The sequence below is a fragment of the Pleuronectes platessa genome, chromosome 2 (assembly GCF_947347685.1).
Source record: "Pleuronectes platessa chromosome 2, fPlePla1.1, whole genome shotgun sequence".
NCBI classification, from domain to species: Eukaryota; Metazoa; Chordata; class Actinopteri; order Pleuronectiformes; family Pleuronectidae; genus Pleuronectes; species Pleuronectes platessa.
In genome coordinates this window covers 18549871-18562892 of record NC_070627.1, presented here as the reverse complement: position 1 = coordinate 18562892, position 13022 = coordinate 18549871, and the positions used below count along the sequence as shown (strand labels likewise).

At 45.3% G+C, this 13022-nt stretch overlaps 1 protein-coding gene across 1 annotated transcript in view; it reads left to right on the top strand.

Annotated features, from left to right (window-relative positions):
• The first annotated feature begins 629 nt into the window (after positions 1-629).
• Positions 630-13022, top strand: part of LOC128457223 (calmodulin-binding transcription activator 1-like) — a 47181-nt gene continuing 34788 nt past the window's right edge. Inside the window, exons 1-3 of the mRNA XM_053441829.1 lie at positions 630-654; positions 2828-2923; positions 7656-7759. Coding sequence (XP_053297804.1) covers positions 630-654; positions 2828-2923; positions 7656-7759 — 225 coding nt within the window. The remainder of the gene's footprint in view (positions 655-2827; positions 2924-7655; positions 7760-13022) is intronic.

Genomic DNA, 13022 nt, shown 5'->3' with positions numbered 1-13022 from the left:
TCAAGGGGGAGTGTTCATAATTTATGGCGAGACGCGACCTTACATCGCAGCTTCTCAACAGTCCACTGGGTCTGCATGTGAGGAGGGGAGCGCGCACGCGACCCTCTGCGCGCGCGCGTGTGTACGTCCGTGTGTGTGTGTGTGTGAAGATGATGATGAGCATGATGATGATGATGATGCTGCGCGAGGCTGTCAAGGTGTCCTCGAATACAGACGTCGTTCAGTGACGTGTGAGGAGAGAGGGAGAGAGAGGGAGAGAGGGGGGGAGGGAGAGAGAGTGCGCGCGAACGTCCGAGGAGGTGGGGTGGGCGGGGTCAGTGGGAGCAAACGGAGGGATGGAGAATTCCGCGAGTCACCATCATGGATCCCCGCTGTCAATCATAACCGTCAAGACCAATCGGCGCGCTCATCCCGGCAGGCTCGTCCCCACCCAGCCCCCCCTTCTTCATCTCGGCCCCGCCCCCCTCCTTGAGCTGTCCTCTCTGTGCACGCGCGTGGCACCCCCCCACCTCTCACACACACACACGCAAACACCTCCCCACCACCACCACCACCACCACTAGGTCGAGTCGAGGAGGAGGAGGAGGAGGAAGAGGAGGAGGAGGGATGAGGCGCTCGGTGGAGGGGAAATGGCTGCCGAAAACAAGCCGGAAGGTAAGAGAGAAATAACGGGTGTTTTTTTTCTTATTTCATGGCGGCACGGACCTGATGTTCGAGGCGATGGAAGGGGGAGGCACGGCCGATGAGATGGATGAGGGCGGTGCTCTTCCCCCTTCTCTCCCTCCTCCAGCCCGTCCCGAAAACACGGACGCTGGTGCTGAACCAGCGACTGTGTGGAGCACGGTTAACCGACAGCAGATAAATAACGGAAGGAGAGTTGTCCCGTCGGTGGTGCTGGGACTGAGCCGGGATAGGGGCAGTTTTTTATACCGTCCGGTGTTTGCCAGCGTCCCCGCTCCGAGCTGCTGGCTCATGAGTGTTTTTTAATCATTACACGGGATGTGGATGAGAGAGAGAGCTTCATGCTGAAGGAATTCAGATGCTCTCCGTGCGTGTGTGCGCGTGTATGTGCGCGCGCGTGTTTATCTGTCTCTGTATTCCTCTCAAAGCATAAAATTAGACCCGTGAATCGTAGATCTTCCTCTCTGACAGCCCCACTGCCTCCCAGTCCAGCTGTGTGTTTATTTATTAACCATATGTTGGTGTGTGTGTGTGTGTGTGCGTGTGCGTGTGCGTGTGCGTGTCTGTGTGTGTATGTGTGTTTATGTTTATATGTGATGATTTGGTGGTGAGCCTGTGTATGTGGCTGCTGAGGCAGTGAAGGTGAGAATCTCTCTGCATGTACCTTGGGGATCGTATGTGTGTCAGTTTTAGGTCATATCTTGAATCTAGTTTTAAAAAAAAATTCTCCCTCAACTTAACTCTTGGGGTCATTATTGTTACACACATACACACACACACATTTCGTTCAAATTATTATTCATCCATTCATGAATTATTTACGCTATGGCCATAATCGCCATGGCGATATTATCTCAAGCTCGACTCAGGGGTTAATTGGAGCTTTATCCCTTCCTCGATGTGATCAACATTTGTTTGTAATCACCCCTGGTATTTGGTCTGCTTCTGCTTGCCTCTTTTAAGTACTGCTGATGTCACAGAGGGCTAAATTCATCAACGACCCCTGTCAAGCAATTGAACATAACATGTGCTGTCATGGACGAGACACGTACAAACTTTAAGCGTACTATGACATGCAGTATATCAAGATTAGTTTTAGACATCAGTTTAATAATCAGACTTTTCTATTTTATTATTTGTATCACCTCCTCAAAGTGATGCCAAAAAATGACCCTCTAGTGGAGAGAGGGTCAAATGCCTAAATGGCAGTTGACCCTCTCTCCACCAGGGAGCGATGTTGAGCAAGATTTCTCTCTGGGGCAATTTTTTCGATAACTTGAGTTGCAGAAGTAGCATCACACATTTGTGAAGCACATTTCCAGGCGCATAGCACTTTAAGTCAGACACACATACATACACACGTGCAGGCAAGCATGCAGTGTGTGGCCCGAGGCAAAGGGAAGGCCGTGGGTGGAGAGTCCCATTGCGTGAAAAGACGAGAACTGTAGATGAGACAGAAGGCCCATGGGCAGATCAGCAGGCACTGTACCACACGGATATAAAAAAAAAAAAAAAAACTGCTTATACTTTACTGTAGCTAAACAGACACATGCAAACAGACCCACACCTTTCACAGTGTGTGTTTTTTTCTCATCCATTGACCCCCTCAGTGTTATGTGTGGGGAGGATGTAATAATTTACGAGCCTGTGCCGTGCTGAATGAAAGCCAAATGAATCGCGGCTCCCGAGGCAGGAGTCAGCCATCCACCCTTTCCATCCTCTGGCAGATGTGTGTGGCACCAATCAGCAGAGTACACCAGTGGGCATGAGAACAATATCCAACATATAGCCTGGAAGACCATCTCCCTCTGCACTGGTTGGTCTACTTTGTATCATAGCAACAGTGGTCAGGGAAACAGAGAAATGATGAGAGAGAAGAGAAACTAAAGCTGGGAACAAGTTAGTCACACACACGGAGGCAGTGTATCTACTGTGGCCAATCGATCGGGGGACACAATGGATGCAAGTTAGTGGATCAGAAAATGGATCAGCCCACATGCATAGCACACAGAGTTTTATGTCTGGGCCTTAGAGGAGGACGAATGAGGTGCGGTGTGTGTGTGTGTGTGTGTGACGTCCAAGGAAACAAAAGTGTGGAGTATCTTCTAAATATGTCTCTTTTTCACCTTTTCTTCTCATCTTGTAGGACTGAAGAAAATAAGAAATCCAGAGCGAATGGTCAGGATCGCTGTTGGTTACACAGGACACACCCCTCCCAAGAGTGACGACACTGACGCCAACAGTAAGAGACACACATATACTCTTCACACTGTTTGTGCGTGCGCATGTCTGCGAGAGGGTGTTTAAGTGCTGCTCTCGCATTTGTCTGTAGCGTCAGGGTGACTCTGGGAGCAAGTATAAAAGCCTTCTGGCAGAATGATGTGATGCAGGAACTGAGGTCTCCTTCTCATGTGCTCTGTAACAGATCACACACGCGCGCGCACACACACACACACACACACACACACATAGACACACGCGCACACACACACGTACAGAGAGCAAGCACACACTCTGTGTCTCCCTGCTGAGACATCATTCCAATTCAGCTTTGTTACACATCATGTTTATTCATGCATGCCAGTACAGTATTAGTGAGCTCGCGCGCACACACACACACACACACACTTACACAAACACACGCGCACAATAAGGCAAGGCTTACTTTGGCTATCAGTAGTTTATTGTCATGCCTAATCTGTACACATGGCATTATGTATCTATAATCCTCAATGGGCCTGGTTAAACTAGAAGTGAGATGGAGTGTGTAATCTGGGGTCACCGCATGGTCGTGTATGGAAGTGTGGAAGTGTTTGGTGGGCATGTGTGTGATTGCGGCGGTGTGTTACAGGGACTATAAAGGCAATGATTGCTTTGATTGGTTATTGATTCCAGAGGACATGACACAGATGCATGTCCCTGCCTCTCTGTTTGTGAATGTGCAAGTGTGTGTGTGTGTGTGTGTTAGTGTGTGTGTTAGTGTGTGTGTGTGTGTTTGTTGTTAGGGGGACACATTGCAGGAAAATAAACAGATGTGAGGAGGAGCAGACCGACATGGTACTTAGTGAGGTGTGGGGGTTATGGTTATAGGGAGGGAAGTTATGTGGAAGCCCCTCAACATGCACAGACGCACACACATAAACGCACACGCACGCACACGTTTTTTCATTTCGGAAGGAGCAGATGGCCTCATACCTGCACCAGACCCTCTGATTTTGTTTAGAGGGATGGGAGAAAAACGTGAGTGTCACAAGATAGCAAATGAATAAACAGAATAGAGCAGAATAGAGCAGAATAGCATAGAATAGAATAGAATAGAGGGGAACAGAGAGTTCTGTTTGGGATGTCTGTTTAATATGAGCGGAGACTTCCTGAGCCTATCCCTGTCTCCTATCTGTTCTCACGTCCCAGCTGGAGGATTACTGGAGGAAAAGTTTATCAGCAGAATGATAAAATTAGCATGCACACCCATCTCTCCATCCCTCCCCCCTGCTCTCCCTCTTTCTGTCGTCCCTCCCTCCTTCTTCCTGCACACTCGCTCATCCCATGCTATGCTCCCCCCCTTTCTTCTCCCTGCCCTGGCGCTTCCTCCTGCCATCCCCCTCCCCACCCCACCCCCGCCCCCTCCCACCATCTAGCTGCTGTGCAATGAGCCTTTCTTTCTGTCACATTAATTCCATTCCAAAAAGGGGGAAAATGTGAAAATTTCCCCTGATACCTCCTAATATCAGTAGGGGGAGAGTTAAGAGTTGCATTTGGAGCATTTTTCTCTCTCTTTGCTGAAGAGAGTTTTATAATTAACTGACAGCCATCTCACAAGGGCATTGGCTTGTTTCTGTGTTAAATATGGAGATGACAGTTTTATGAGGTAAAATATTCATCAGTCGGTGGCTGCTCTTCGATGTGACTCCAGTCTAAATTATGGCATTTGATAGGCTACCTCCAAAGCAATGTTTCACTACGGCTCAACACTTTTACACTTTTTAGGACCCATACCTCTATATGACTTAATGAGCCATCAGTTTCGCATTAGCATTCAGACTTTGTCACTCTTTTGGACTCTCTTTTAGCCGATTAGCAAGTGCGTGATCTATGTCGAGCGTCTTTGGGGTGTGAAAGCTCATCAGCATTCAACAAATCTGCAAAGTTGTTCTCCCGTTCCTCGTCAGCGAGGAGAGAAATTGTAAGAGTGGGTTAAGATGATGGCTGTGTCCATTAAGGTGTGGTTTGAAACAGATTTCAGCACCAAGGTCACTGGTAAAAAAAATTATTAACACCACTCTGGGATAAATTCTGTTATGTGGCTTCTTTAGTCGACATGAGCTGCATGTATATGTGTGAGTCTGTTTGCATGTATGAGTGTGCGTGGGTGTGTGTGTGTGTGTGTGTGTGTGTGTGTGTGTGTGTGTGTGTGTGTATGTCTGTGTGTGTGTGTGTGTGTGCCTACGCATGTGCTACGGGCTTGTTTGATGTGGTGGTTCTGGTACATTTCAAAGGCGAGGCTCTGATGAGAATTCTTCAGAACAGCAGGGGGAGGGGAGGGGGTTATAGCCAGGAGGGGTGGGGTTTAAACGCTGATTGGCATTCATAGCGGAGAGGCTGGAGTGCTGCTAAAAAAGAAATTAGGCTTTAACTAAGCTGCACCATTCAGCTGTTTAACTAAGCTGCTGCACCGTTCAGCTGTTTGAAATTCTGTCTTCTCAGGCCTTCTATTAATAAATGCATAATTGATTAGGGGGAGCATACGTGCCTGAACACACTTTTACTGACACAAACACACACACATACTCAGGCAGGTCTGACCACACACACATAGACCCCACTCCTGTCTTCTTACAGAACTCATCTGTCTTTGTCTTACCTTGTTCCATCTCTTGTCCTTGCAAAATTCTTACTTTCTGTTTAGTGTCTTTCAAAGTTTTTTTTTCATCATTAAGTGTCTCTCTCTGGCTCATTGTCTCTCGTCTCCTTGCTCTGACAGCCGCTGCACCCACCCGCCACCTAACATATCTCTTTTTTACTCTCACTCTGTCTGCCCTCAGGTACAGTATAATTCCTATCTTCCCAGGGGAGTCTTGAATGGACGCCCTCTACTCGAATGCTTATCAATAACCTTTGAGTGCTTGCTCTCTTTGACTTCTGAGCGGCACACCCGTTGGGCATGCACGCACAAACAGGCACACACACACACACACATACACACATGAGGGGCTCTATTTGTGCGGACGCTTAGCACTGGTGAAGTGGTATATCCTGTGGCGCAGAGGGATTTTTTTCTTTACCCACACCTATTCAATATTTTGGGGATTCTCTGCGCGCTGCAGTAGGAGGAGAGTTTCCCAGGTAATCCAGCAGCACCACGTCGTGTTGGTGGCGGTGCAGTCTTATAGCTCCCTCCGAAAAGCAAACCTCTATTATTCCTAATTTGCTTGTTTGTATTATTACACCTTCTGCAACCAGTATAGTCACATCACATGCACCGAATAAAAATGTAACGAAAAAATGTCTATCACTGTTGGCAACAAGCTTAACAAAGAGGCTAAAATCAATGCTGTGTTTTCAATACTTTAATACTTTACTTCCTATACGGGTTCTACTAAAAACCTTTTTTCTTTAAAAATAAGTCTCAGATTATATTGTAATTTTTTTTTTTTAAGTTTGCTATGCCCTGTGATTTGACCTAATGCACCTAAAACAGGAGACATCATATTGGGGACTATTTTCAGCTGGTGTATGAATGTATATTTACATCAACAGAAGGGTGTATGTGGGATTTAACAAATAAAAAAAAATGTGCATGTGTTCATTAGAAAAAAGGAACAATGGTGTGATGATGTGACTCATTGGTGTTTTATTTGGACAACAGAAGAGGTTTATGGCTAAGAGAGAAAAACATGCTATCAGGTTTTGTTTACACAGAAAGTGTTTGTTGATAGTATCAGTTCCTTGCTGGATTTATTGACAAAAAGAAACCAAGAATAACCCTAATCCCAAGGAGGTGCAAGTTAGCAGATTTTAACCTACCTGTGATTAGCATGTAGATCATGTGGTTTTAATAAAATAGTGCATGGTTATGCACAGACAACTCGTTTGTCCAAGGACTTTCAGTTTGTTAAGAAAACCTGTCTGCATTTTAAGCTGCTGGGTTTTCAAGAATGTGCAACCTTCCAGCTTCTCCCGAAGAATATTAGTTTCCTCTTGAGGAGGTGGTCTGCAGTCCCTACTCCATTACCAACCTGTCTGTATAACACTCAGGGGAAAGCATTGCTTTTAAAGGGGATAAGAGATGCCCATGTGATTGGCCTTGACAGTAACCAACCCCAAATGTACTCATAATGTATGATAATGGATTCTTCTTAATCCAAATCTGACTCAGGTGCACTGTGTACCTCCACCTGCTGTCCAAAAATAAGTCAGTGCCACTCTCTTTGTGCTCTGCACACTTAGCCTTGATCGACAATCATCAGCCCTTCTTGTGTACGACACAGTAAATCAGTGAATAATATAAAATAAGACATATGCTTATATAAACAGCTGACATGGAAATATTTTAACTAGTTTGTTTGCAATTTGCTGGCTCTGTCCTGTTGCATTGATTAGGAATAACACATTTATTCAGCCATACAAAACACCAGCCTGACATCTCTTTTCACTGCTATGCCAAAAATGTGGATGGACCAAATTTTATTTGAACAAAATTAATTAAAGCTTCTGTCCTTCACAGGCCCGAACAAATCTCTTTGCGACTTCAATTACTCAAGGTGACATCGAGCCATTAGAAATGCCACACAATAAAAGTTTGTTATGATTTCGAGTCAGCCAGATCCCACAGATGCTGCGTTTTGGTATTCTCCTCTCACCATGTCTCTGTGTCTGATGAGAAATTTCTCCTCTCTTCCCACTCATACCTCATTTATCTTCCTTTATCTTCTCCCCCTGTCCTCCCCCACCGCCCACCCCTCCTTCCACTCCAGATGAGCCTGGCCAATTGAAGATATACCTTCCGAAGAAGTTGCTGGAGTGTCTACCCAAATGTTCCTCTCTGCCCAAGGAGCGCCATCGCTGGAACACCAACGAGGTGAGAATGAATCACGCTGGAAAGTGAAATATCTGTGACAGTGAGATGAACTCAGATTTTCACTGGTGATGCATCTCCAGCTAATTTCACATTGAGAGATGAAGAGGAGGTAAACAAACACAATGGCAGCTTTTTATTGTGTGAAAAAAAAAAAAAAACTGAGCTCCCAGCCAGAGTCCCACTGACTGTACATTCCATTATGTTGTTTCCTATTACACTTTGTAGCCAAACCACTATGGGTCAAGGCGCCGGGATCAGTCTTAAGCTATGGGATCTTTCGACTCCCTGATGTATGGTGGGTTCAAGGAAACCCATATGGTCAATACCATGGAAATGTCTGAACTTCCCATTGTTGCTATGCAACCACAGAAAGCTGTTAAATGTGTGGCACACTTCTGCACAAAGATGCTTTTTCAGCTTTGCGTAATGTGTGAAAATTATGCTCAACTTATAGTGTGCAATATTGTTCTGCGAGACAAAGCAAAACATTGGAAATTAAAAGCTGTCTGCGAGGTATAAACAACCAACACAGTGGCCATGCACCCAGAGGATCTGATCATAAAAGTGAGTTAAGTTTAAGTAACCTAGGGGCTTTTTGCACTTCACTGTAGTCAGTGTCAAGTCAACCATATTTTTTAAAACCTCTAATCGGGCTGTCGTTTTCACACAGACACATGGCTACACCTGTTGAATACAGGGCTGAGTTTGTCCTGTTTTGGGCCAAAATTTGCATCATATTTGCATCATGAACAACACATAACTTAAATCCAGCTGCTGGCGAAGTGGTGCAGTGTAAAATGGGGCAAATTGGTTTGGGACAGCTCTTTACTCAGGTCATAGATGACCCTGAATTAAACATTTTGGGTGAGAAAAGCTTGACAGAGCTGCATGTTGTTTCAGACTTAATCTGCTAGCTTTAGTTTAGGGAATTGTTTGATGGGTGGAAATGGCTGCAGGCATTTGTCGTCAATGACTCCTTGTTCATGCCTCTCATTGCACAGCTCTCCACTGGTGGTTTGCTCCATTCATTGTGATGTGGTTGGCCTCTGCGAAGACATTTTCTCCATGTGCAGGCTGTGCACTCCATTATGGATGAATGTTTGTGTGTTTGTGTTATTGATTACCAAGTCCTGCATTATTATGCAATGCAAAGCTGATTTGGCCTGTGGTTTTTCTCTCAGGAAAGTCATTACATTTTTCATGCAATCCATCTCAATGAAGGTCATACTGGGAGTTAAGCCCGGCGCCTACTGAACAGTGTGCACACATGAATAGGCAGTGTGTCTGTGTGTCTGTGTGTGTGTGTGTTCAGAACAAGGTAGCCGCTGTTAGTTAGGGACTTCCACTTTCATCAGCCTAACCAACAGCAATTGTGAACAAAGCGCAGCGACGAGACCAGAGCACCTTGTTGCCTGCCCTCTCTCCTGCCCTTTCTCCCTCTCTTTCTCCGTAAGTCTCCCTTTCAACTCACCATCTACTCCTCTTCATCTTCATCTTTCATTTCCTCTCCTCCCCCTCCCTCCCTCTCTCCTTCTCTCTCTCTCCTTGGCGCTCTCTCTCTGATGAGGAGGTGCAGGCTCAGTTCAGGGGGAGGTTGGGTGTCCCTCAGCGAATTCCTTCAAAGCTCCTTTTCCACCCAGGCATAAAGTTTCCTGCATACTTAAACACACCATTGTGTCTGCTGCTCCTCTTGCTTGATGCTTTCATAGGGGGATGCTCGATGTGCATCTAATGCACGTTTGTGTTTCAGTCGGTGTGTGTGTTTCTAACTGCATGTGTCTGTTAGGGATATGCACAATGCCAGATTATTGTGGTCGATTGTTTTGTAGCTGCTGCAACAAAGGTATTGATTTTTTCCACTGTGTTTGTTATCTGTCTGTATTGCAGACAACGAAAGAGCTATAGCAGTTTTCATCAGCGGCACATTGAAAATTGAAAACATCATTGGTCATCAAATTTAATGCAGAGAGAGAGTTCATATTTCCAACATAGACTGTAGCCTAACACAATCTTATGTGGGATTTCCAGACCAATCAGATGTCAGCTTTCAAGACAGCTGTCAAACTTAAATCAATTTATTTATTCAGTTCCATCCCTTAAATGTGTATCTGTGTGCTACTTCAGAAAGTAATGTTCTGGTCGAGATATTGCTCATGAAGTGTGGTGATGTGTAAATGGTTTTGTATTTATATAGCGCTTTTCTAGTCTTGATGACCACTGTGCTTTACACTACAGTTTTACATTTACCCATTCACACATTCATTCATACAGTGCATCTATTCGTAGCACTTTGTTATTCTATGGGGGGCTATTCGGGGTTCAGAATCTTGCCCAAGGACACTTCGGCATGCAGATGGGTCCGACTGGGGATCGAACTGCCGACCTTCAGGTTGGAGGACGACCAATCTGCCCCTCAGCCACAGGCGCCCCTATATGTCATTGACAAATCGTATGATAAGATCGCCCTGTAATTATTCAGCATTTATACACAACTGTGTGCATGTGGGTGAGTGTTTATTTTTGTGTTGTCAATGCGTTTGCTTTTTGGGGTTTTCAATGAATTCTTCAATTCAATGTGCTCACGTATAAGGAAATTCGCTATTGTTTTTGTGTTTTCTCATCCTCACTGTTTGTGTCTCTGTGTATACATGTCTGCATTCAGAATTAGGATTATCCTGTGTGTGTGTGTGTGTGTGTGTGTATGTGTGTGTGTGTGTGTGTGTGTGTGTGTGTGTGTGTGTGTGTGTGTGCATGCACTGCGTGTGTGACTAAGAAGAGCACAGTGTGATAGATAAAGAGATTACCTTCCTGTGTTTTGATGCCTTTGATTAAGTCAGTCGCAATCTTTACAAGTCTTCATCTGATATGTCCCTATTTTCTCGTTTTTCTTGGCATGTGTATGTCAGTGCGTGTGTGCGTGCATGTGTGTTAGTTTTCTTGCACGTGTGCGCGATTGCATATGATCCTCTGATCTCTGTTTTGTCACGCATGGCTCTTTGCTTGGCCTCCCACAAGCACTGAGCTGTGACCCCATACATTTCTACTCAGTGCACTCCTCCTTCTCCTCTCTGTCCTTTCCTCTCTTCATTCCCTTCCCTCTCTTCCTCTCTCTCTCTTTTGTGTACCTACTGATGTGTGAAATTATTCTGGGATAGAGGGATGGATTCCTCCCTGAAGGGCTGAGCAGAGGCGTGAGCCTTTTGTTCAATAATAGATTGGGGGTGTATGTGTATCTGTCCGTGGTAATAGACTATAGACTAGTTTTAGATAACAAACCACACTCAGGTGGACAGACGGATGGTAGTCTGTTTTATTCATCCGTCGGGAATGCCTTGTTTGGTTTCAGCAGATTCTTTGGAGCACTGAAATAAGGAAGGAAAGTTCTTTAAATCTCGACAAAGACAAACTTCAGATCTGGTCCTGGGATTCAAGCTCATGAAAATATGTGGTTACTCTTGAGGGAACCCTTTACATCCTGACTGATGTCAGATGACAATCTGGGTTGAATAACAAATATACTTCCCTTTAGAAAAATTACATTCAAGCTATGAAATATGAATGTGTATGCTATGTTGCATGTTAAAGGTTCCTACTTTAGAGCAGCCCCCTACCATGATTCAAATGATGCAACTGTCTTTGGTACAGACTGGAGTAGATCATACAGACGACAGCCGTCTGCATGTGAGTGGGCGCTATGTGTCGCTCAATTGTGCAGGCGCAAAAAAGCACTGGCATTATTTTGGTATCAATGATATGAAACATGCAGTGTTTTTATTGCGCAGCTCAGCTCTCATTGCGCAGTGATATATTGTGTCACTGTGGTGTGAAGGCAGCTCATCGACAGTTCACACACGCCCATGTCTGGCTGTGCCGCCGCATGACACTAACATGATTGCTTGAATGAGAAGCAGATCAAAAAGCATATACATGTTAGACCACTGCCCCATCCGCCTCCTGAGCATGTGTGTGTGTGTGTGTGTGTGTGTGTGTGTGTGAGCCTGTGTGTGTGTATGAATGCGTCAAGGATATGTGTTGCCATGGTAACATATTGTGCGTGTGTGTGTGTGTGTGCACATATTCCTGCTAATGTTATGATCGATGTTGCATGGGTGACACAAGCGCTCCTTATGATTGTGCAGTACATCAAAGGTGATAAGAAAGACGAGATATTGTCAGCATGTCGCTTGTAATGCCAAACATGTACAATGGCCCCCCCCCCCCCCCCAAAAAAAATAAAAACTAATGGTGAAGGGCGAAAGCTCTAAACCCCAGGTAGAAATATCACTCCCGCTCACCTGTGCATGCTGTGCAAGCTTCTGTGAGCGCCCGTGTCTAGCCCAAACAAAGCGCTGCGTGTGTGAATGTTTAATGTATTATTTATGTCAGTACTGTTTGTGAGCCATTAAATAGATACATTCAATTAAATATGCATGCATTGTATCTCTACATGTCTTTGTAGAGATATTTCCCATTTTTCCCTGTAGGTGAAACATGAAAAGGAGAGGTGTGCAGAGAGGAGGTTAACGGGGGAAGGGGGGGGGGGGGGGGGGGGGGGGGTGGACGTTAAACGCCAGTTAACAGACGATGTGAAAACAAATAGTAAGGCTTCATTATTGAGACTCGGAGCGATACAGTTAGCACACAGCCTGTCCCGGGTCTCTGTGCTCCATTTATTCGGTGGTAAGGGTGCCCTTGATTTATGACTTTGATGTGTGAATCGCTAATGTCCAGCTCACACTGGCTCCTGCTGACACTCTCCATTTTGTTGGCCGTGCCAGAGCAAAGACAAATGTAACGGGCCACTGGAAACTTAGACAAAGTTTCATATCTAAATGAAATGGGTTTGCCATTTGTGGATTTGTTAGATATCGTGTTTGAAGGAGACGTGTGTCTGTGTGTGTGTGTGTGTGTGTGTGTATCTGTGTTTTTTGTGTGTGTCCCAGAGTCTGCTTATGGCTATAACCTCTCCAGTTGACATTGAGCTCTGCACTGTTGCCGTTTACCAGAGTAAAGCATAGTTTAATGAGGGGGCAAAGAACCCAGTTGCACACACATCAGATGCTCGCACACATGCATGCACACACATGTACACACACGCATACGCATGCCACCATACCAGAGGAGTGTTGCAGAGCTCCCTTGTGTTTGATTCCTTTTCTTTTCTTTTTAATCATTCCTCTGTCTTTTGGGTTGAGAAATATTTTATGTTTGGAGAGCGCCAAGTTATAATCACTAATTAGCCCTCCAGGCTCTCTCTCCCTCC